A 25,734-nucleotide genomic window follows, 5' to 3' on the forward strand; every position below is an offset into this window, starting at 1 on the left:
AACACTTTTCCACTCTACTGTAATTAATTTTGCTGCTAGTCTGGGCTGGTTTGTGTGTGGTGAATGTAAATGAGACCAACTGGTTGCTAAGGTCTGTATGAAATGCAAAAATGAATATGTGGTTCATGACAAGTAATTACTCTGGCTTCTGTCTGTGGAACTAGCACTGTTGTACACAGTCAAACATGAGGATCTCGATCCTGTCAATGATTATAACCTTTAGCATCTTAAACTATACTCCTAACTTCCTTTGAGCACATATATATACACCTATGTGTTTGAGGTGTCAGGGCTTACATTTGACTACGAATGCTACAAAGAACTAACTGAAAAATAAAACAAACAAAACCAGTCAACATTCATCTGCTGTGTATACTCCAAAGCAGGGTCCTGAGAAAAAGTGTTGTCATGAGACCCTAACAGGACTTCTTGTTTGTTCAAAAGCACGTTGTGTGTCACAGGCAACTTTTGGGTTGTTTTTTCTGCTTCTACTTTGGTTTAACTCACCATTTGAGGAATGAAAGGCAGAAAGTCCCCACCCAGCAGAGAAAGTCTTACACCACTGAAAAGAGGAAGCCCTATTTTGCAACCAGGGTGGTTTCCCCTGGGACATGCATGATGGTGAGTAGCATTTTTATTGTAGATTAAAGCTTAGGAAATCTTAGATTCCACTCGCCTGTGGGTACATTTTGCAAGTGTGTACCAGGCAACGAAGGATGACCAGATGAAACTCAGTACATATTGAGGTCCCACTTTAATTTATTATCTGAATATAGTCAGGTGCCATGCCCCCTCCAAAGCCCCCTTCCAGTTTCCAAAATCAATGGAAACCAGAGCTACCTAGCACCCCAGTCAGTCTTTAAATTCAGGACTAACCACAACAACTCAAAGGATCCAGTGACCATCAAGGATAGCGACAAATTAATTAACTGCATATTCCAGATGATTATATATAGGCAGAGAGAGAAAATATAAGAAGGGAAGGAAAACATGCCGAACTGAGATGGTGAGATAAACTTGTCAGTCACTTTGAACTGAATTCCTAATTGCTTCCATTAGTTGAAACAGTTGTAAACTCTGGTGCAGCATGAGTTCAACAGTACAAGCCAGACAGGCTGTGCTCTTGTCTCTGCTGATGGTGTCAGGAGTAGCTAAGAGGTTCACAACTCTTTTAGAGTCATCTCTCCAGATACAGCAGAGTTGGGACCAAAGGTTATTGTTAAAGGACAGCCTTAATGGGAGAGCTGCTCTTGATGTTCAGTGGAAGTGGAGATAATTCTGGAGCGCACGAGAGACCCTGGCAAGTGTGGCCAGTGGCAGAGCTCTTCCAAAGCAAGCCCAATAGCTCATTTACTTTGGCACCCAGCCAATAAGGAGCTTTGTAAAGTTCTGTGGTGACAACTGACCCTTGTCAATGAAACAAGTGACCCTTGCTCAGTCCTGCCTTCAGCCATTCACTGCCACCCACCTCATGCTGCTTCCCCTCGCTGTCTGCAGAAGCAACCTTGAGATGTCTCTTCCTTTCTGAAAACCTTGTTGGTGCTACTGCAGCAGGGCCATGGTGCCAGATAGTGTTGCCTGAACTGCTAAGTATCATGTGCATTTTCTTAAACAAAGGTGAGAGGCCACTCTTTCCAGGGCAGGCCCTTTGGAGTCAGCAATTTGAGAACAAAAGGATTAGTTTATTGTGAAAAAGACCCCTTCCTTCATTCCAGAGAGACAACATCATCAAACACACAGAAAGAGGAAATTTGTAGCTGAAGCTTAACTGATAGCAGTGGTCAGATTGCAACCAGTGGCATCTGGCCCCAAAAGAGTGGGTCTAAGGTTACCTGTAGCCCACTGCCCTAGCCTTCTCATCCAGGTGAATGAGGGTCACTGGCTGTTCTGCCTGTGTAGCAGTATCCATTGTCCCTTGTTCCTATCACAGGGCACTGTCAAAAAGGGATTAGCATCTTCTTCTTCTTCACAAGCACCCCTCAGATATTTACAGACATTAATAAGATTCCCTGTCAACCTTCTCTTTTTCCAGGCTAAACGGCCCCAGGTCTCTCAGCCTTTCCTCATAAGATAAATGTTCCAGTCCCTTAATCATCCTTGTAGCCCTCCATTGGACTCTCAGTTCCTCTTGAACTGGGAAGCCCAGAACTGGAAAATCAAAGGCAAATATTTCAGTGCTCTCTGCACAGGATGAGAGCTGTATTGTATTTCAATAGCAGTATTTTCTGTTCCACAGAAGAAGTTCCTATAGTTCTGCTTATGCTCTTGTTCTAATTTAGTAGGTGTGCTTCGATCAGAATGATGTGGATTTAAATATGGAGTTTCTCCCTTTTTTTGAGGGAAAGAACTGAAAAATTCTCCACCAGCATTTGCCAGAAACTGATATTAATAAATCAGAGGCTGTCCTGAAGTAGCGTGGAGTGCCTGGATAACATTTTAAATGCTGTAAAGAGAGAACACATCCTGTCTGACAAATGGAGGTTTAAAATACGCTGTGTGCAACCAGATGGCTACACAAGCTTGTCTGAAATTGCCAGAGATCATTTTCTTCTGTAAGAACCTGTCAGCAAGGTTTTGTGCTACGTAGGAGCTATCACAGGGCTTGGCTGTGGAGTTTAGAAGTCACTAACAGTATAGCAGACTGAACTGTGTGGCTTTTTCAAGGCTTTTGGCATTTTTTTTTCTTTTTATTTCCTATGCTGCTGGTTTTAATGCTTTTCTTTTCTCTGTTGTTGGTATTAAAAGCTTTGATTTCCCCCTTTTTTAAAAAAAATTCTTTCTGAGAACCTGTTATCTGTAGTGTACATACTGATAGAAGTATGTATAGAAGTACTATATATATGTAAATAATCTCTGTGTATATATTCATAGAAGTACTGTGCTGCATATGGGTGTCTTGTACACATCAGAAAATTTATTCATAGCTATTCCAGCTACTGCCCACATGATTATTGCTTTCTCAAACCTGTTTCACTGTCAAAGAGGAACAGCTGAACAATAGGGCCAAAAGCACTGTATGCTCTTAAGAATGCTTCAGAAAATTACCAGCATTTAGCAACAAGCTTTATCAGCCTTCAGAATCAGAAATGGCAGTCCTGAAAACACAAAACCTCTTCTTGTTTGGCTCGCTGCACTGTGAATTTGAAGATGTGAAGATATTAGAATCAGCAAAGAGATGGTTTACAACCCAAGGGACTTGGTTTGACTCCATCCTCATCAGCCCACCATATCTGGGGTAGAGGTGGCACTCAGAAATCCAAGTGGTTCCTTTCCAGTTCTCTCCTTTCCTAAAAAGGAACAGCTGCCTGTGTTATCTCTTGGACAAGACATTTAGGTTCCTATTTGGAAGCCTGAAAGATGCTGATACAAAGGGGATTTTCTAATAGCAAGCATTATGCTTTATTCTTTAATAGCATTAAGCCTTATGGGTGTGAATTGGCTCCCAAATGCATAAGGCTGCCTAGAGCCTTCAGCAGTCATTATGAATCATAGAAGGGTAATGGCAGTAAATTGGGAGGAAATCCCATCACACACAGAAAACAGATTTCTACCAAACTGACAGCACCAGGAGGGCAGTGCAAACTTTCCCAAGGTAAAACTTGACTCTTTCACTCTACCACAGTGCCAAAAATAATTCCCAAGAAGCATTAGTGTAGATGAGATTAGAAGCTGGGCTGTCCTTCCCAGACTCTAAACAGAAAAAGGAGATCCAGTCTTTAGACTTTGTATTAAATGGCTTCCACATGCTTTGGGAGTTAGAAATTTTCCTTGTTAAAAATGAAGTGTACTCCTCGTGGGTCAGCTTCTGAGTTGCTGATGCTCTGCTTGTTGAGTGTGTCAGCTAGGCCCTCAGGTCCACAGAGAAAAACACCTATTCTGGAGCTGTTAAGAAAATGAAAATAGGGTCAGAAACTAGGTATGGAGCAGCTGGGTGTTTTTCATGTAAATCACTCATGTTCTGTAGGTTCTCCATTACATTATAAGGAACTGAAGTAGAACTGGATTTCTATCCCTTAAAACTTACAACCCCTTAAAAGGCATTTGCTGCTGCTTCAAAAAGAAATGGTGGGTTCAATCTCAGCTCAGTGAAAGTTACTGAAGACAGTTTTCTTGACCTCAGGGGAATCAAGGAAATAGAGCTTCAAAGAGCTTATAGCATAAATTCTTGAAAGGGACTGTTCTTCATTTTTTCTAATTTTGGATGCTCAGCAAAAAGTCATCCATATTCACAGTTTGGGTTTTGAGGTAGGAAGTATTTTTGGATTTATTTAGACATTCCTATACTTTCTGTTACTAGACAGACACTCCATGAAGTACCTCACCATAAAGGGATGATTTGTTTTTCTTTTTTTTTGTTTTAACTGTAGGTTAAAATTATGGGTCAAGACCATAGACCATGTCCATGCTGAACCAAAAATAGAAAATACCTGGAGATTGTTAGAAAAAATGTTCCTCAAACTTTAACAGCTGAAGGAACAAGACTGTACTATTACGGCATTTACATAGAGGAAGCCCATGGATACTATCAATTTGTACAGGTTTACCCAGGATGCTGTCCTGCAATAGTTTTGAACTCATTTTCCCAGTTAGGTCTTCCATATAAGGTTTTCTGTTTAAGGCCTGTGATCACATCTTTCTCTTCATCATGATGCACTACAAAGTGAGTGGCCTGTAGGAAATGAAACACAAAGGACAATGTAAAGACAGAGTTAGATATGGCAGCATTATGTTCTGTTAAAAAAAAAAAGTAAATAATGTTGATACACACTCAGTGATCAGGGGGTTAGAGCACCTCTGCTACAATAACAGGCTGAGGGAGCTGGGGGTGTTCAGGTTTAGATTGGATGTTAGGAACAAGTTCTTCACTATGAGGGCAGTGGAACACTGGAACAGGTTTCCCAGGGAGGTGGTTGAGGCCCCTTCCCTGGAAATATTCAAGGTGAGGCTCAGTGAGGCCCTGGGCAGCCTGATCTAGTGGAGGATGTGCCTGCTGACTGTGAGGAGGGAGGACTAGATGACCTTTGGAGGTTCCTTCTGGCCCAGACTATTCTATGATTCTATGAATTATTTCCTGATTGAGAATATGGAATTAATGGTAATTAGAAAGGAAAGCTAACATTGGTGCTGACTGTCAGTGTCTATCTCTTCCTTTTCCCCAGACTGGGTGATGTCAAGAGTTAAAGCCATGAAGCACTGGACACAGCAACTAACTACATCTCATAGAATCACTAAAGCTGGAAAAAACATTTAAGACCATCGAGTCCAAACATAACTCAACTACCATGGCCATTAAACTATATCCTGAAGCACCACATCTACACGCTTCTGGAACACCTCCAGGGATGATGACTTCACCTCTCTGGGCAACCTGTTCCAATGCCTCACCACTCTCTCAGTAAAGAAGTTTTCCCTAATGTCCAATCTAAACCTCCCCTGGCACAACTTAAGCCCATTTCCTTTTATAATGAACTGCTTTAGTCTAAGAATTGCAAAATAAAGCTGTAAGGATTAACCAAAACTTCCCCTTCAGGTACAGTAATACAAGTCCCTTGACCTTAGTGATGTCCTGACAGTTTGATCTCTGGAAAGTTTGATCCATATGAGGAGGTCTTCTCCACCCTCCCTGTGCAACTTTCACACAGACCAGCTAAGCTAAGCAAAGCCAGGAAGAAAAGATGTGGTTAAGGACATCAGTTAAAGCCTCATGGAATTCTGCAGCACTCTTGTATGAGAAAAAAGTTACAGGTAACTTTCTCCTCAAGCAAAAAATTGTACGACTTTTCTTCTTCTGTTCCATTTTTTTTCCCACTGCATGTGTGATAACTTCTTATCTTGCTCCCACCTTCCCTGTCCATCTAGCTGAGCTACAGCACCTCAGGCACATGGTGAAACAGTGAGATATAAGTAAATTAAAATATCATGAAAAGTAGCAGGATAAGCACCTTTCCTGACTCAATCACACATTCTCAAGCAGTTCATAGAAGAGCTGCTCCTTTGTATCCCTACAGTCACCTACCTGCATGGGACTAGACAGAGAACTTGAGAGTCCTGAAACAAATATGTCTGCCATTGCTCAAACTTTGTGCATTAGTTTCTCCAGTCCCAGATGTAATTACTTGTGCTTTAAGCAGTACTGCCTGTCTTAGAGATATTTGCATGGGCAGCTAAGGTTGCTGCTGTGAGGAAAGACTGCTTCCCAGGGAGTACAGCTAGAGTAAACCAGAAAGGAAGTCAGAATGCATGTTAGCAGCTGATCCCATGTAGCTTCTGATGGCTAATACATGCCTGCATTTAAAACCTCTGAGACCCAGACAGAGGCCCCAGGATAAAGACCATTTGAACATTTCCCAAAGCATAACAGACTTGCTGACATCAACCTCATTGCACATGTAAGTGGTGTTTTCCACCCTATTGTTACCTGAGATTCATCCCAGCCTGTAAGGTAGATGTTATAGCTGAGAAATTCTGCATTATTCCTCTCCTGCATTTGAGCCTCCAAAGACTGCAAGAGGTCAGCAAACCATTCAAAGGCATGAGTGTCCCTGCAAAGCCAGTAAAAATAAATCTGGAAGAGACAAGAGTGAGCTGTCAGGGGACATAAGCACTTATGGTTTTCTGGTTGTGTGTCTGCTGACAGAATGAGGATTGTAGAGTTCCTGTAGAAAGTGGCCTGACCACTTCAGTAGATAGGTAGGTTGCTATTGAAGCTATTCAGGAGTTTTGATGCTGTGAGGGTTACAAAACAGAATGAGTGACTGCAAGAACAAGGAAACATCTTTCTATTTCTCATCCATCAGCAGGTTACATTATTTAGTTAATGATGTTTCCCCATTTACATCCTTATAAAACCATTTATTAGGATATAAATTAATGATTTAGACATAGACTCTATCTTCCTGCCTGCTGGGAGGCAAGATAAATTAAAGCAGGTAACAAAACCAGTTCTGTACTCTGAATACCTCTCCACACCTCTGCGCAGGGGCTTTCCAGGGGCAAGATGGGGGAGGAGGATGGTAGCAGTGCTCTTCCACTGACATAAAGTTGCTCTCTGTGCTTAGGGAAGGAATGCAATATTTTCATAGGCTGTATTAGTGCCTTGGACTTTGTGCTTCTCATGCAGATTGAACAGCATGTCCACTGCAGGTAGAAGTCCCTAGGGCCACAGTCAGAATTTGCATGTGTGCTTTTGCTCATAGGTTATTTTTCCTTTCATTGTGTTTGAGCTTTTGACCCTCTTATGAGGTAACTGGACTTTTCTCTTAGGACTCACATATGCCTGAAGTCAGATCACCTCTTCTGGGGCTATTTGGATTTGGGCTGTCAGCCTGTGAATGACTACAAGGGTTCTGGGGAAGAGGACATGTACCTTCTTGAGTTTGAGGTTGGTTGCATCGTGGCAGTATTTGTACCAGACAGACTTGAGTACAGATGCAAAGGGGGTGACTCCTATTCCAGCTCCAACCAGCATAACGGTTTCATATCTGAATACATCCTCACTTGCTGTTCCAAAGGGACCATCCACAGCTATCCTGAAATTGAAAGCACATTTAATAAATCAATAGCAAATATTTATGAACACCATTTAAAACAACAATAAAAAGGTAAGATGTTTGTCTGCTACAACGTCCGTTTGGGCTGAATACTAGTCAGCAAAATATGAGGTGGGGTTGATAGGAAGAAACTGTAAAGAGCCATCCAAGGACCACATCTGTGATGGAAATAGTTAAGGATTGTATCAGAGGTCCCACCAAACCGGTTGTGCAAAAATTAAACTGTCATATGTGTTGGTTGATTTTATCATGGAAACTCTTTGTACACACTTGGGCAACTTCCATGGTTGATTTGACCATGGAAACTCTTTGTACATACTTGGGCAACTTCCATGCCTCCTGGAATTCTTGCTTATCACATCCACAGGCATTAAACAAGCCCTCTGTCCAGTCTCCTACAATACGGACATGAATGCTGAAGTAATCCTCTTCTGGAGCAGAGGTTAATGTAAATGGATGCCATTCCAGTTTAGACACTGCTGGGCATTTCACAAAAATGTACTGCCCAACCTCCATCTTGAAGCCCTTCTTCATCATCTGGAGCTCAATTGTCTTGAAGGGATGAATGACCACCTACAGGGGGACAAAGGAAAACAAAATGAAAGCAACAAGGCTGTCTTCACTGTCCAGTGGATGTATCTGCATCCTCCATCTTTAACATCATCATCTGCTAGCAGGGTAAGGTGAAGTTCCCAGACACAACTGCAAGTGAGGAACAGCACCTGACAGACAGATGAAAAACTGGACATGGTGAATTTTTGGTTGAAGTGTTTTTTCACACCACGCTTGCAGTCAGTCCAAAAGGTCAGATTGTCTCATCTTGTAACACATCACCAGATCTATGTGTATTCATGTTGTTAATTCCAGAGGTGCATTACACAGTGACACACACCAGGAGGGTGGTGGAACACTGGAACAGGTTGCCCAGGGAGATTGTTGGGGCCCCATCCCTGGAGATATTCAAAATGAGGCTCAACAGGGCTCTGGGCAACCTGCTCTAGTTGAGGATGTCCCTGCTTACTGCAGAGGGGGTTGGACTGGATGACCTTTAGAGGTCCCTTCCAATCCAAACCATTCTATGATTCTATGATAGTGTTAATGGACCTGGCTGTATGTATAGGGGCAAAACCATAGGGCTGTCATACAGATAGGGAATTGGACAGATAGTAGCATGGAAAGCGATGCTGTTGTGTTATGGCTGTGTGACAACTGTAATATGGGCATTAGCCAAGAATAAATAGAAGCAATCTTTTAGAAACAAGGCTAATATTTCCATCACTAAGAGTTTTTAATCCTAGAGTTACCTGCTAGGGTTAATCTCATTTTTCAGAAGAGATTTGCAAGATGAAGAACTAAGTCTCTCTATCTGTTAATGCAGGTATTAATAATAGTGCTTAAGATCGTGGAAGAAATTATCTGCCAAGAGGGAACTAAGCCATAGACATATGGTGTAGAAATGGCTCAGAGATACTTTGGTAAAATTACCAAAAAGCACCCTAGCATATAGGAGCCTTCCAACATGTCAGCATTGTTCCAGGGCACAGGAGAGTCACCTAATGTCATCCCCCAAACCCTGCTATGATTTGAACAGGGCATGTCGACAAGATGCAGCACAGTGCCATGAGAAGACGTTGCACTGGGAAAGGCCAAGGTAGTTTTATTTGTTTGAGCTTAGTGCCATGCTAATTTGACTGTCAGATTTTTAGAACCAGGATTAATCTCTGCAACACACCATGGGGAATGGAAGCTCAGCATTAGCTTTCCTTGCAAAAAACAGGGACCTCCTAACTATCCTTTTCAGGTGCAATTTGTTCTGCTGAAAAAGAAGAACTAATATTTGAGTAGCTCTGAAAACAAAGATTTGCTATCTTAAGTTACTCTTAAGGTTGTGGAATTTCTACATTGTTGAATTTTTCACTCAATAGAAAGAAAATTAATTTCTCTTCCTGTGCCTTAGCTAATGTCCTCCTCTTGCTTTCTTTTAGGGGCAGGCTACGTTTAGAGGTTAGCATCACGACAGAGGTTAGCATCATGACAGCACCCAGAACATTCTTTTCCTTGATGGCACTGTCTGTGGTGTAGGAACTGCTGACTTTGCTGCACCTTTTGGAAAGCTTGGTAATGTTTTGCCTGGTGTTAAGCATAGCATCAACACATACCTTTGTGATAACAACCTTCTGCTGTGACCTCCACAACCGCACCAGCCTCTCACACAGGTACAAGAACATGGGACCTATTACCCACTTCCATGTCTGTAAGGAGAACAAAATAAGAAGCCAAGTTATGGTCATGGAAACTTAGATTAAATCAAGTCATGGAAATGTTCTAAGCAGAGATGAAATTCAAGTAATCTAGGCTCTTTATCAACCAGAGCAGGGAACCTTTAAGAGCTATGACACCTTCAAAATTACTTCTTGTCAGAGAGGGAAATTATTTCTCTGTTGAGAGTTGCAGCTGGCGTTTTAGTTGCTACTAGAGTTACAGCAAGATATTTTTCCACAAGGGATTTTGTATTTGTCTAAAAATTAAGGTAACTAAGTGAAATGTGGAGTAAAGCTCTGAATGTATCATTGACTCAGTACCATATTATTGCAGGAAAAGATGTTGCTTCTGTTAACAGATCAGGCTGAAATGTGCTTGGTTAGTCAATAAAAGATGAAGTTTCAAGTCACGTTTCCAGAGGCATTAATATTCTATTAATGATCATTAGTCCATTAATAACGCAAAACTTTTTATAATATGAATTATAGCACTTTCTAGAATTCCCCACAAGCCACAAAACACACTTTATGTGAACAGTTCTCAGATACAATTTGCTCTTTTTCTTTGCCTATTAATTGTGGTCATTTTACACTACACTGGAAGTGAGCTGCCTGTCTGTCTGCAGTCCATTTCTGTTTACAATCCATGGTGTTGAAATCTCTTGCTTTATTTAAACTGCCACTGAAGAGCACTGTGGGTTACACAGCTGCTTTTCTACAGCAAGTGCATGAGTTATTTAACAAAAAGAGTAAACTGTAAACATTTTCAACTGGATTTACACTCAAGGCTACTGTTCTTACCATAGGAGGATTCCCTGAAAACCTGGGGATTGGGCAATCCCCCTTCTTCCCCCAGTGAGTGAAGTTCTTGTAGCAAATCTCTGGATTATGTTCCTCCAGGCTCTCATCTGTCTGCCCCCGTACAATACGTCTGGAAACAAATAAAAACCATTTAAGGCAATGAAACGAAAATTAAGGTATCCATCCCTTATTTTTATTCTATTTATCTACTACACTGTTTATGTGGAGCTGTGGACCTCTGCAATGCTACAGCTTTACTGCTCTAACCAACTCACAAAATTACTATTTAAGTGAAAAAAAAAGGGAGGAAATTTTGTTGGGGAAAATATTGACTACAAAATTAGGTAAGGAACTGTGAGGTGTGTTCATTACTGTTTGCAGGGTGTGATCACAATAGGCAAAATTAATTCTCTTCAGAGCTATCTGAAATGATGTAATTATTTTTTCTTCAATAAAAACAAAACCTGCAGTGAGCAAGGTAGACAATTTCCTAGTGACCAGTAAAGAAATTATTTCTGTTGTTTATCTCAGAGAATCTGGAGGACTCTTTCTTATTCTCTTTCCTACTTACATTCTTCCTCCCATCCTTCCTCCCCTCTAAAGCTATGGAATAGCCATTCAGTTGGTTGTGAATGCACACAAATGCTTCTCACCCAAAGCAGCTGTGCCAGCTACACCAGCTTATGTCAGCTGATGATCTGGTCTCTATAATTTTGCTTGATTAAGATTTTCTGTTTGGTTTATTGTTGTTGTTATTTTGGAGAAGCCTGACTGTTCAGCTGTATTTCCAGTGGCAGAGCGAGTGCTGAATGACAGTTTTTAAGGGGGAAAATATATTCTGATCTTGTTCACTATTTCCTGCCTCTGTCTGGATTTCTGCTAACCTCAGAGGTATGTTAGAATCCCAAAAAATGATGTCAATTAGTAGGATGAAGGTCACAGTAGAAAAATTCAGATTAAGATCTGCTGACTTTCCCTAGAAACAGTCCTCTTCTCATCAGGCTGTTCAGTTTTATGCCAACATGATATGGTTGATACCTTCTTCCCATGACTTCTCTTTCTGCTATTCTAGTTAAGTTTCCATTCTCTGGACTATGTTTCTGATCTTTCAAAGAACCCATGGTATCTAAGTCCTGTGTATGCCTAGCTTTAAGTGCCAGATATATCAATCAGAGGATTATTAGAAAGCCAGTGCACAGTCTTGAACGTTAAAATATTGCACTGGTCATAAATATTACTGATGAACCTCTTCCTCATTAAAAGTTTGATTAACATCCTGCCAGACAAATAAAGGGAACCAATGACACTGTCCCAGGAGCATCACAAGCTGCAATGTGTGGGAACATCACCAGTCACAGTTTACTTCCCCACTAGTGACAACGGGTTCAGCTACCCTCTGGGGTGAGTTACTGGAATGGGAGGAGACTATTTCCTGCCAATCAGCTCCCCATTGCTTAAGGAAAAGTGGCCCTGAAGGTTTTTGCCTTGCCCTATGCTCCATTCAAAGTTTGAAAATCTCAGTACCCTGTAATAAGAGAAAGAAAATACTTAGTTTCCCTTGTTACTCAGCATAGATGCTCTTCCAGTACTGTAATTAAGATCATACTTGTCCCATAACATCCATCTTTGCACACTCATGATGCCTTCCTCGAGTGCAACAAGCCTTCCAATTTTTTTATGTGCTGGTAGTTTTACTAAACTCAAAATGTCATTATTGCCTTTAGGGCCAAATAAGTGAGGGCACTGAGTTCACAGAGAGAAAGCATCTTTCCCTCTACAGATAATAATATTTCTGTGCTTATTTCCTTCCAAAAGACAACTGAACTACTCTGACAACCGTGTTCAACTCCACTGCTGTCCAAATTCTTACCTTTTCAGTATGGTGTAATAAAATGGTGGAAACACACTGAATGTGAAAGTAAAGAAAATGTCAACTTTTATGAAAGATCTGCTCCTCACTGGCCTTTAGAAAGAGCAATGCTTACTTTCTGATAGCATTGTGTAGTCACTGCTGGGGCAAGTTTGGCTATTTTGTCAGTAATTATACAATATTTGCTGCAGGAAACAAGTTGTTGCTTTCCTTCAACAGGTTTTGCTCAAAACTTCTTCTTCTTTTGGAAGTTGGAATGAAGAAATATGCTGGTGGCAATTCTCATCTGCCTTCTATTTTTGTTCTTCCTGTTCTAGTCTCATATTTGTCCTTTCTCTGTCACTATTGGACTGAGAGGAAGTGTTTTTGAATAGTCATTTGTGCCAGGCATTTTCAAAGCACACTTTCTAGTGCACCCAGAATTTCCTTCAAAATGGACAATATAGTGTAAGTATGAACAATGAAATGTGGCTTGGATGCTTTAATTGTTTTTTATCTCTTTACCCAGCACTTCTGTGGTATTATAAAACAGAACTAAGGTTAATTTTTCTAAAATTGCCATTTAATCTATTCTGAAATGCTGCAGATACTGAAGTTCATGCAAGTCTGAAAGACAGATTGGTGTCATTATAGTTTTCATTTACCCAACAAAATTCTAGACTGTATCAGTTCTTATGCTAATCTGTGTGATGCAATTCATTTTGTGAGAGAAAGACAAATTAACAATTAGAAACAGGAACCTTGAGAAAGAGCTTTCCAATTAAAATGTCAGAAAGAGTTGAATATCAGTGATCTTAGGTATGCCAAAGTCTCACAAAGCCTGATGCACAGGAATAGGTTGTGGCATTTATCAGTGAGAGGCTCTTGGTTCTTAGAGCCTCTATTGCCCTATCACCACCATCAAAACCCCCTGCTGCTTAAAGTCCCTATACTTATGTGTGTCAAGAGCTTTACATTAAGATCCAGTAGTTACCATGCATAAGTGGGAATACTCACCCAGCACCATGGATGACAAGGCCAATAAAGAAGATGACAAAGAGGTGGTGGGTGTACCAAAATACTTCAAAATAGGACCTTCGGATGGTTTTGGTGGATGATGTGATGATTAGTATGAGGGCCAGCGTGATGACAACACCAGTGAGACCAGCCAAGTATGTGAAAGCCACATAGAGGCCTCCCACAGGATTCTATAAAATAACAGCACATGTTGGTCTGAGGAAAGGGTTACATCAAAGTAGAGCCTCTGTGTCACCTGCCCAATCCTTCACCTTGTTACAAGTCTTCAAGTCATGCTGCGTGAACCTGTCTGTGAACGATGCCAAAATCCCACTCCAGTTTTGCTACAGTGCAGATTTACCTTGACTAAAGAAAGTGGAAGTAGAAAGAAAAGGATTTCCACTGGTTCACACATTGAACATTTTAATTCTGCCACTGCTCAGCAATTTGAGCATGGGGAAGGTGAAAACATTTGTACTGTCCTTTACTAAAATCTGGAATTCTACACCCATGCTTAGGGAGCAAAATGAAAACTCTCCTTTTCAGTGGCATTGTGCAGCTGTGGGTCTTGTAACTCACACACAGACAGGATGCTCAGTGCTTTTGGTCTATATAATTTTGGTAATTCTTGTAATTTTGGTTTTTATAACCAGAACTAGGGCAGACCAAAACTTTTAGGATGCTTTTAGATCAAAACTTTTGCCTTAATTTCTGTGTGCCTTTCTTTGTGCCATGTCTACCCTAGTCAGAAGACTGCTTTACAGGGTATTGGTGTTGACATCATCTTTTAAAACAATATTGAAATCCTCTGGTGAAAAAAAAAAAAAAATTAAATACTCCTCGAATGCTGCATCCAGTTCTGGTGTCCCCAGCATAAGAAGGACACAGAGCTGTTGGAGTCAGTCCAGAGGAGGGTCACAAAGATGATCCAAGGGCTGGAACACTCCTGCTATGAGGATAGGCTGAGGTAGCTGAGATTTTTCAGCCTAGAGAAGACAAGACTCTGTGTGGGACCTTACAGCTGCCTTCCAGTATCTGAAGGGATCCTACAGGAAGGCTGGAAAGAGACTATTCATAAGGGTTTCTATCAATAGGACAAGAGGGAATGGTTTTAAGCCGAGAGAGAGTAGGTTTAGACTGGATCTTAGGAAGAAGTTCTTCAGTACAAGAGTGGTGAGACTCTGGAATAAGCTGCCCAGGGAAGGTGTGGATGCCTCTTCCCTGGGGGTGTTCAACGCCAGGTTGGATTAGGCCTTGAGCAGCCAAGCCTAGTTGAAAGGCTGCCCTGCCTATGGAGGGGAGGTTGGAGTAGATGACCTCTAAGGTCTCTTCCAACCTAAGTCATTCTCTTATTCTATGATTTCCAAAATTCAGCAACAATATTACTGATAAATACAGAAGAATGAATCATATGAAGTTTTGCTGCAAGATGGCCCAGACCCATATTGTGCACAACAGAAACAGGCACTCTGATCAAACAGTCTTGTATGAACATCTAACCAAGTGTAATAATGACTCTTCACAGCTCAATGTCACTTACCCCAATAGTTTTTCTAAAAAAGTTGACATAGGTTTCATGTGGCTTATCACCAAGGCTAGAAAGTGCAGCTGCCAGAGTTCCTTCCTCTTCAACACGGGCTTGCACGCTCCACTCCACGTTGAATAAATGTGCAATGGTGTGAATGGCTAGGAGTGACAGGAAAGACATAACCAGGGTTAAGCACAAGATACTCAGCGGGTAATCATTCAGTTGTTTAGGATGACATTTGAAACTTTGTAACCTTTGTCAACTGCACCTTAAAACCTCTGCCCCTCTCACCCTCTTCTTCCACAATTTCAGATGACTGATGTGTGCTACCGTTAGAGATTTACCATGGAAGGAAGGAAGTTCTGATGGTGGAACACTGGAACAGGTTGCCCAGGGAGGTGGTTGAGGCCCCTTCTCTGGAGCCTGGAGATATTCAAGGTGAAGCTCAACAAGGCCCTGGGCAACCTGATCTAGTTGGGGATGTCCTGCTGACTGCAGGGAGGTCAGACTAGATGACCTTTGGAGGTCTCTTCCAGCCTGGACCATTCTATGATTCTACGAGTAAAGGAAGTTTCCATGATGCCTTTGTTCAACCAAGACTTTCAACAGTTCATGTAATAGTTCCCTAATACTGGGAAACTGAAGAATGGGATGACTTAAATTGTTTGTTAGTATCATCCAAGAATTCTGTAAAAGAGCCAAGTAGCAAATTTGGATCTCTCTGGTATCACATTTGCTGTTGGTGTTTTGCTCTGCTGTACTGCTGATAATCACTAATAATGTTCTTGCTGAGCCGGATGCATCCATAAACCCAGTACAGCTGAGGAGTTCCACACTACTTCCACCACACATTATTGCACAACGCTTTTCTAAACATTTCCCCTTTGGTGTTACCAGACACTTATTCACCTTCAAAAGAGGACCTGATGGGTGCAGACACAACACTCCACAACAACGCAACCTCTGCTGCAGACCTCCTCTGTGGCTTTATGTTAACTGCATTGTCCTGCTCCTTTTCTATGAAGTGGTGATGAGATTTCAGCCACAGCTCAGAAAGGGAACCTGCTCAGCTCAAGTAATCTACTGATACAAAGACTGTTCTAGGATATGTGATTTGTAAGGTACTTGCATTGAGACAGGATTCTTAATAAACAAAATGAGAGATAAAATATGGAAACGTTTCCATGGCCTGTCCAAGTTTTTTATATCTTTCTCTTTCATAATCTCTATTATTAGTTTCAGACATGACAGCTAAGAAATAAGTCTAAAGAAGAATTAAAGACAGGGTATCTGGTTCTCAGGGCACAGCTAAACACCCTTTATTAACCAGTGTCTTAAATGGTGCTGACATTTCATGAGAAAAATAATCTTTCTTATTTGTTTTTTTGCACTCTACCAGGTGCAAAATAATATTTGGAAACTGATTTAAGTCTTAGAATCATAGAATACACTGGGTTGGAAGGGACCTTTAAAGATCATCTAGTCCAACATCCCCTGCAATCAGCAGGGACATCCCCAACTAGATCAGGCTGCTCAGAGCCCCATCAAGCCTCACCTTGAATATCTTCAGGGATGGAGCCTCCACAATACCCCTGGGTAACCTGCTGCCTTTTTTTTTTTTTTTAATTATTAAAAAAAAATCTATTTTTCATAGCCAGGACATTGCCCTGGTAGAACACCTCTGCAGCTTCCCAGAGGGCTGGAGTCCAGCTTAGTCACCCTTGCTCACTGCCAGCCAAAGGCAAAGGTAAGGAGTAAGGAGCTTAACTGGGCTTCACTTGTAGTGCTCTAAGGACACAGCTTTGAGGCTCTGACATCAGGAGCTGGTGTTTCACAGAAAGCCAAAGCAACTGCCCACCCCACCATTACCAGCCCAATGGAGAGTCATTCTCCCTTCCCAAGGAGAGACTCACAGGCTGGAAGCATCAAATCCCAACCCAGAAGTAACAAATCAAGTGGGACCCAGACCCTGCTCCAGGACCCAGCACCCTGACTGAGCCCCACTTCCCAAACCCACAGCCAGAGCTGGATCCCTGTGCTCTTCCCTGGAGACACACTGGAATGTGCTAGCTTCCACATCTGTTGAAGAGGTTTGGTGGCATCTCATGGCTCTCATCTTCTCAGATGGCTGCTAGAGCCAGGCTGGCAGCACCACGGGGTGGGATTAGCCTCATTCCCCACCTTCCTCCACCACATCAGTGGCTGCAGATGGTAACACCTGTGGCATTTGGACTGCTGGGTGTGGGGTTTGCTTTTAAATCCTGCCCTCTCCCTTCTGCAGAGCTGTCAGGGATCACTCCTTTAGGTTAATGAAATCAGGTCACCTGCCATATCCTTAAGAAACTGAATGCCACTTGGATTCTGTACAAAATGCAGGAGAAGGGAATAAATAAAGAAAGATACAAGTACCAACCAGTATGAAGGGCAATCATCCATGCCACCATTTTGTGAAAGGTGAGGTTCCTGTCCAGCTGCCGTCTGACACGGGTAGAGCAGCACTTTGGGTGTGAAGAAGAAAAGAAGCACTTGAAGACTGTTTGTGATATCTCTGTATACTTATTTAAATCCAAGGACAAAAACCGACACCCTGAGCACAACAATTGGTGGTGTGGCTAGTGAAAAATCTAAATAAATATAGATAAAAATATTTCCCCCCCATGCTTCAGAATATGGGAATATGAGAGAATGTTTTCACGTGTTCCATTGAGACAAAGTATTTGATAATGTAAAATAACTTAGCATCCAGTATATCTTATCTGTTACAAGTTATAAACAGAAGGAGGGATCACAGTCTGCCATGGCAGGGGTCTGCTTTGGTAGAGTTTCAAGCTGGCAGCTAGCATAGGACCTGGTGTGGTTCACAATGTATAAAACGATTGCAAAGTTTGAGTATAACTGTCTTAGGGAGCTTCCACCCCAAATGTGCTGGTCATTTATGGTTGGAAATACGAAGTGATTGCTTCCCTAGAATTATGGAAGTACTTGCTGGACATTGATTTACAACTTGTTGCTGGAATTACCAAAAGAGAAACCGAAATTATAAATAAATAAATAAATAAATAAATCTGTGTAGTACAAAAATGGAGAAGTTGGTTCTTAAGAGAAATGATAATTGCATTAAAAATGATGTCAGGTTCCTATCAGGCCCCATCTAAGTTTTACTGAAAAGGAGGTTTCCTGTAACTTCAAGTTCCTGTGAAGATAGCATTTGATGTCTCCACAGAGTAGAGAGCATGATTATCCTGTATTGTGTCTTTATATTGCTTTTGCTGACTGGCAAAAACTGTGAAAACTGACACAAACATTTCCTGAGAGGAACTATTTGTGTGCTTCACACAACAAATTAAGAGAGCCCAGATGTTTGCTTAACTTTCTGGATGGTGGGGTAAAGTATCTTCCCATCTGACAGCATGGAGCTGATCATCCCAAGCCATCAAGGAGTGAAACAAAAGAAAGGATGACAAAACACCAGAACAGTTTAATTTCTAATCTGTTCCTTACTTAGTGAAAGTATACCAGCAGTGGCCTTACTCTTCCATTTCAGGCCATTTCTAAATATCTTACAAGTATCAGTTGTACAGATAAAAAGATGAGCAGGAAACAGTTCTCTCCTTTAGTTATTCTCCAGCTGTGACACTGCTTAAAGGGCAAACTCTAATGCTCTGGGGCTATTGCAATGACTTCAGTAAACTGTAACAACAGCCAGGAGAAATTTGGCCTCCTCCTCCTTGAGACATAATTAAAAGACTGTAGAATAAACTGTATCACAGAGAGGAAGTGCCAACTCTGCTTGACCACCTTCCACCTTATCTTTCTGCTTAAGAAGCTGAAGGCCAAGCAATGGCAAAATGCTGTAGCTGGGTTCAGTAGTGAGGCTCTTTAACTTAGAGATGAATACAGCAAGAAAGGGCATGAAAAGACAACACAGCTGTTCTTTCAGTTAATAACAAACAACTCTGTGGTGTTTGATTTCTGGGTGGTAGGATGGGAAGGGCAAGACTTTCCAGCACATCCTGACTGAACAGTGGGTTTGAACATTTCTCCCCTCTCCTCAAACCCAATGACATTTCTGTTGGAAAGGTGACTACCCCTTCAGTCAGTTATTTGACATTTTAAGACCCTTATTTCTCTTAACAGATCCTCACAGGTGTCACTTGCAGAGCATAGCTAATCAGAGACAACAACAGAACAAGCACAAGCTGTTGTACCCGCGTGCTAAAGCCACTACAGCCCTGACACTGCTACTGGCACACTGGCTGTGCATGTTCTGCTGAAGATACAAAATTACCTCCTTCCTGAGGTAATTCCTGTTTATGGAGAAAAGCAACTGAAGTTAAACAAACTTCAGCTTTATTAGAGTCCTACTTTATGCCTCTCCCTCACTTCCTTGCTCATCCTCAGAGTCCTTCACTTCCTCATACAGCTTTGCACTATCAACAAGATTGCAAACTGCAGGCAGGCAGCAGAAATGGAGATGCAGCTCTCTGCAGGGTTCTCACTTGCAAATTCAGTGTAGCCTGTGTGAGATTGTATCACAGTGCTCAAGGCAGGAGGACTTACTCTGTAGATTAAATACTAAGGCAATAGGGACAGCTTTATCAAAGTTCTGCTTAGAAAAGTCGAGCTAGAAATGACAGCAGATGGGCAGTTCAGGATGAGGAGCATAAAGTTCTGGCTAGCATGCATTTCTCTGATTCCTTGGAATCAGTTTTAAGCCTTTCAGCACTGTTTCCAGAAGTGTCTCCAGCTCTTTTATTGCTTTGACCTCAGAAGACCTCTGCCCAACCTGGTTTCAGGTCAACCCCCAAGGAATCTGTTTCAGACCCCATGAAGATGTTGTATGATCAAGAGTTCATCATTATTTTCCAGTTGCATTCATCCAACAGCAACACTGTTTCTTACTAAATTTATGTTCATTATTGACTTCTGCAACCTGAAGAGTCAGCTCTGAATTTTGGCAGATACTAATTGATCTTAGGGCAGGGGAAGAGCAACTTTAACCCTAAGTTTTACTTACTATTCTTTTTTCCTTTTACACACGTTTGGGGTATGACTCTGCTCTTGTAGCAGAATCTGAAGGGGTATAGCACAAGACTGAAAGCCTGGCCTGTGTAGTTCCAAGCATTATGCCTTCAAAAGGCCAGGGCACTGACTTTACTCCTAAAGGGAATTTAGAAGTTTAATGTGGCAAACACATCCCATTTATTCAACCACGCTGTCAGGATATATGGAGGCACAGCCTTCGCTGTCTCTGATTATTTCCTTATTACTTTGTATCTATCTCACTCTCTTCCCTTACAAAGGCCTCTTAAAGCACTGCATCAATTTTATTGTTTCCTCTTTTACTCTGCTTTGTCAGCCCCCAAAGGCTGTCTCATTTATGTGAAAGAATTTATATCATATTTACAGATGAGAACCAACTTCCGTAAAACAGTTTTGTTGACCATGTATATATCAAAGAGGGTAGAAAGAAAGGGAGAATCATGATGTATTTGTAAAGAGAGTTCATGAGCTTGGGGAGACTATTGCTTTTTCATGACCTCATGGCATGCAGTCTGCATTATTTCTGTTATAACAGCCAGAGATCTAGATTTCAAGGTTGTGATACAGCCAGTGCAGCCTCTCCATCTGTGACTTAGAATCAGTTGTCCTTTCCTTAGGAGTGGTTCCTCAGTGCTGCATATAACATTTGCATTTGGGAGCTAGAAATGTTCTGTGATTTCATCTTGAGATGGAAATGCAGCTCAGACAAGTAGGAATATCATTTATGAACTAGCTGAAAAAAACCCCGTCCCATCTCAAAAGTCTGTGGAAGACTAAATTTACCTTAAGAATTGAACCTGCAAAGACAGAAGACATAGAGCAGGATGTCCAGATCTAAATGGGTCAACACCCAGTGCTGTCAACACAGTGACAAACAAGGCAAACACGTAAGCACCACCTATGGCTGCTGCCAACTGGAAGAAGGACTTTACACTTTACGTGGTACCCAGGAGGCAAGCAAAAAGGGCAGACTGAAAGGAGGCTAATTCAAAGCTAAATCTTTCAACAGAGCTCTAGACCCCTTGGAATATAGATCTCAGTCTTGCCCATACCAAAACTCCAGGCTTATCTACTTCTTAATTAAGGACATCCCCAAAGTATTTTTGGGGAACTTGGATGAAGTTGCTTGGTACATTTGCAAGGCTGCTTAGGTTCCCTTTCATAAATTTTGAAATTCTTTCTTCATCTTACCGCACTTGATCCTCTGAGGAAGGAGAGCAAGTTTCGACATACTGGCAGCAGAATCAGCATGCAATTGAAATTCAGACAAGCTGCAGGGGCCCTTGCCAGAGCCAAAGCACGCTGTAATTGGAGAGACACTGTTATTAAATGCCTTACTTGAGACATTATCCAGGCATATATTTTATTTCTATATTATATCACAACTTTTCAGCAGTGTGAGATCTAAAGGTACTTGACAATGTTCACATTTCAGAGTAGTCATGCTCTGGCCAAGTCAGAGACACATATGCAGACAGAACACATTCCTTCAGCTAGACACCAGTATTGAAGTAATATGGTTGTACAAAGTGCTCGTCATCATATCTGACAACCAATTGCCAAGCACAGATACAAGGGTAAGCCATTAGTAGAGTTATCTGACACAAGGCTGTAAAGAAAGTCTCACTGCTGTGGTTTCAGTTGGATGGGAAGTTACGGTAGACAGAAGGACAGCTTATGAAGAAAGCATTTTTATGTTCTGTGTTGTCAGGGAAGGCAGTGTAGGGAAATTTGTTCCCTTGTCTTTTAGGAATATGTTTTCTTAATATTGCTCTTCACATCTTGGATGAGTTAAGATGTTGAACGAAGGCTGTTTGAAAGAAGGGGATAACAACCATATTACTCCAACCACAATGAAGGGAAGACAAGAAATAATATTGATGTTTGCTTTCCTGGCATTGGCTGGGACATTTTCAGGTTTCAAATCACAGTTACTGACTGTGGGACATTAGGCTGAATTCTAGTTACCCAAGCACAGGTCTCCGTGACTTCAAAGGCAACTGCACTATGATTGCAAAGGACAGAATTTGATCCATAGATGGGAAGCTGTACGCAAAATGGGATTTCACGCCGTGCTGAATTAAACCACGTCTTTGCAAACCTTTTACAAAGTGCTGTGTTCTATAATTTGAAGCTTAAGACTGATTTTCATGTCTGATCAGCCTTTGAAAATATATGAACAAATTAATTTTCCTTGTCAATTAGTCATGACCTGCGGTAGCTTAGGAAGCAAGTTTGTAGTAGGACACTTAATGTTGCATTAACCAGTTGGACTATATTGAATAGCCCAGGGTCCAGGATCACTTCACCACTTGCCTACAGTTCACACACTTGATGAGTATGTGAAGGATGATTGTTTTTCAGAGCCATCAGCTTTATAAACTATTCATGCTATGAAAAGCAATCGCAAGGGGAAATGGTTGCACGATAGTTCAATGACAATATATTATTCATCTTTTGCTTAATTAAGCAGCCACAATTCACACTCCCATTAATCACCAGGAGCATAACAGTTACCTGAATACAACTTTAGAATAGGATCTCTCTCTATTTTGCAAGCAGCTTTCTATTCAGAAGCACTGAACTTCTGTCAGCATTCAGTTATCTGTTTGCATGTAACTTTTAACTCCTGCATGAACCTGCTGCTCCAGCCACTTTAATGCACTAGGGGAAAAAAATGCTGTGTACTCTGTCTATGCCATGATAACCAAGACAATACATGGGTTTTACTTACGCCAAGGAGTACTCTGGTGTAGAAGAATTTTGGTGGGACATCGTAGGCAAGGTAGTACCACCAAAAGAGGAAGACGTTTAAGCCCAACCACACAAGCTGAAAGAAATGGAACAGGAAGCTTGATAGTTTGTTTTCAGAGATCATACATCAAAATTTACACATGGTTCAATAATGGCCAACCAGCTCATCGTGCTCTTGTTTTCACAGAGAGGTGTACTGTAGGGTATGAAGGGTTCAGTAGGGCAATAGAAATTTTTCTGGTGGCAATGGTGTCTGATGTGCACACAGGAATGCTAATAAACCAAAATATAGCAATGGATAGTAGAAACATTTGCACAGCTCAAGAGGTTTGGACATGATTGTATAACAAGCATTGTATTACCAGTGTTCAGCTAAGTCTGTGAGTCAAGCTGAATCTCCAAACATCATTAAAGGTAAAGGCCTCTTCCAAATGGCAGTTTCTCAAACATATTAACCTATGTAAGAGGAAGACTTTAGAGCTGTGACAAAGAAGCTTGAGATCTAAATACTGATGGCCTAAATTACACATATAGCCGAACTGAGTAGGAGGTGCTGAAGATCTGAAATCAGCCAGCAGGAAATATTGAGCACAGGGCACTTTGACAGTGTCTAAACTATCCCAAACTGGGCTTCTTCATAGCTGTACTGTGGTATTCTCTCACAATTGCACATCCTATGATGCAGGTTTCTTTAACAAAAGAGAGGCTATTAGCCCTTCTCAGACCTGATTCTCAAAGCCCATCTGGCCAAATTTGTCATAGTAAATCTGGGCGCCTGCTCTCCTGATGCTGATTGACTGATTTCACATCCTATAGTGAAACCAATCTGTATCAGTGTAGATTTACTAGGTGGTGTATGAAAACAGAGGAGAGAAAGTCTTAGAACTGGGAGAAAACCCAGTCTCTGTTTACAGGTTAAGGATGCTAGAAACCGTGACATTGCAGTCCTTCACCCTTCCTAATGCATATGTTTTGCTAGTCCTTTGGCCCAGTTGACAATCTAAAAAACTTGGGATTAGTTTAAGTCTTGAAAACATCTTACCCTTGTGGCATAAATGCAGGGAAATAAAGGGATTTCCGACATGCTAAGGCAGTGTATGGGAAATCCCCAAATCCTTATTAAAAACTAAGCTCATCTCAGGATTAAATGCTTAGGAGACATACTTCAAGTGACAGTGTGCCACTCCCATGTACGGCAGCCTGACAGCATGCCCAGAAAACCAAGAGGTTTGGCATCATCCCTGCTGGTCTCTCACAGTTATTCTTGGTGCTGACCCACAGGGGACACAGACCCTTTGAAAATGGGTCTATGGACCTATGATGCTCTCTGGCTTCTTGGGTTGAGTGGAAGAGTTAGCAGGCACCCATGCTCTTAGCCAGGACCAATGGAGACAACGTAGGCTGGGGTTAAGGCTGCCATGTTTCTGTTTTATTGAGGTAATCAATAAAAATTCTGCCTGTCCTGTTTCTTTCAAGTGCTGGGCAACTCTGTACCTAATCAACATGCAACAAAGCTGGAGAGGGCAATGCAGAACACTTTGGTAAGGCTTCAAGTGAACTGTCCTTTTAACTGGTTTCTTTATCAGTGACTTCATTAGTATTTTTCCCTATTAGCTGACCTTGTTATAGCTTTGAGGCTCTAAAAAAAAGATTCCTTATTCCTCTTTCAAAATAATTTTTAATATTTCAGTTCTGGTGGAAGAGAAAAAGAAGCCAGAATTCACCTCTCTGCAGTTTCAACTTCAAGTCACTGGAGGTAACAGCAAACACAGTTACTACTTTTTGAAGCACTGTAGTGCCAGATTATGTTCTTAAACTAGAGCTACACATCTACAGTACAGTTTTGCATTAATTGTTCAAACCAGCAGAAATATTTTTTGCATAGATGTTCACACTTCAGTGAGCACAAATACATAAGTTCTATGCCCTTTCTTTTTTTTCCTAAGTATTTGTATCTTCTAACCACACTTGGCAACAATACCTTAACTGATAGTACACTTTGGTATTATATATGTATTTATATATGTATGTGTATGTGTACAATTGTATGTGTACAATGTACACATTGTATGTGTATGTGTACAATTGTACACCTATAGCTCTTGTTTCACATTGTGAAATGAAAAAAAGAAAGCACTGAAATATTAACTTCTGCCTAAATTTTCTTCAAGGAAGACTGCACTACTTTACTCTTTTAAACATGACTGGGATTTTACTTTTAAATCTTGCTCAGCATTAATTTAATATACTTTTACAGCCCCTCTGTGCAAGCTGTGTACAAACTCAATGCAAATAGTAATTGTCTTAATGAAGGATTCATAACTCTCTGCTCTAAATTCTGGAATCTGACTCTAATACAAACTTTATACCCATCAAGACACTTTGCTTTCAGTTACATCCCCTTTTGTTTATAAAAGTGCAAGAAAGGGTGGTTGCTGTAATGGCTTTCTCTGATGAAGCATACATAGTTAGGTGAGATGTAACTGAAGACACTGTTGCATCCAAAAACCTCAGCTACTTCGCTACTTCTAACAAAGCAAATCAAAGTTAACATATGATCATTCCTCAGTTGACAAGGAAGCCTAGAGCAAGCGAGACACTGGACAAAGCTCCTTAAAAACATTATTCCCTCAAAGCATCTCACTGCACTTGCTGCCCTAGTCTCAGCATAGTCAGACGAATCATTCACTTGCACAGCCAGAACCGCTTGGTACAGCTTTCTGTAGAACTTTTTACTGGACACAAATCACAATAAGAATGGTACTTACAACGACAAAGATGGACAGTCCTTCATTCTCCACCCAGTTACCCATGACTGCCTGAGACGAGTGTGCACAACGGCCTGGTTCTTTCGGGGACAGCGTCTGTGTCTTCTCTCATAAGGAAGTGAGAGCAGAAGCTTGCAGCAACCTGTTTCCTTTCTCATTCATT

At 41.3% G+C, this 25,734-nt stretch overlaps 1 protein-coding gene across 1 annotated transcript; it reads right to left on the reverse strand.

Moving 5' to 3' along the window:
- Positions 1 to 3,755: 3,755 nt before the first annotated feature.
- Positions 3,756 to 25,616, reverse strand: LOC128969207 (cytochrome b-245 heavy chain). Its single transcript, XM_054383929.1, has 13 exons — positions 25,572 to 25,616; positions 22,784 to 22,879; positions 21,241 to 21,351; positions 17,420 to 17,504; positions 15,019 to 15,164; positions 13,479 to 13,669; positions 10,613 to 10,742; positions 9,710 to 9,802; positions 7,870 to 8,123; positions 7,367 to 7,529; positions 6,419 to 6,565; positions 4,545 to 4,669; positions 3,756 to 3,882 (listed from the first exon to the last, which is right to left on the reverse strand). Exons 1-13 carry the CDS (start codon positions 25,614 to 25,616, stop codon positions 3,756 to 3,758), a joined length of 1,713 nt encoding a protein of 570 aa, XP_054239904.1.
- Between the last annotated feature and the right edge of the window lie 118 nt (positions 25,617 to 25,734).

This window comes from Indicator indicator, chromosome 1, assembly GCF_027791375.1.
Source record: "Indicator indicator isolate 239-I01 chromosome 1, UM_Iind_1.1, whole genome shotgun sequence".
Classification (NCBI taxonomy): domain Eukaryota; kingdom Metazoa; phylum Chordata; class Aves; order Piciformes; family Indicatoridae; genus Indicator; species Indicator indicator.

Bases quoted from the DNA above. Each gene is read 5' to 3' on its own strand.
- LOC128969207 (XM_054383929.1), bottom strand. From the start codon at position 25,616: ATGGGTAACTGGGTGGAGAATGAAGGACTGTCCATCTTTGTCGTT. The intron at 22,880-25,571 runs GTAAGTACCATT...CATTTCTTTCAG, and splicing joins GACTGTCCATCTTTGTCGTT to CTTGTGTGGTTGGGCTTAAA. The intron at 17,505-21,240 runs GTAAGATGAAGA...TCACACCCAAAG, and splicing joins TCCTCAGAGGATCAAGTGCG to TGCTGCTCTACCCGTGTCAG.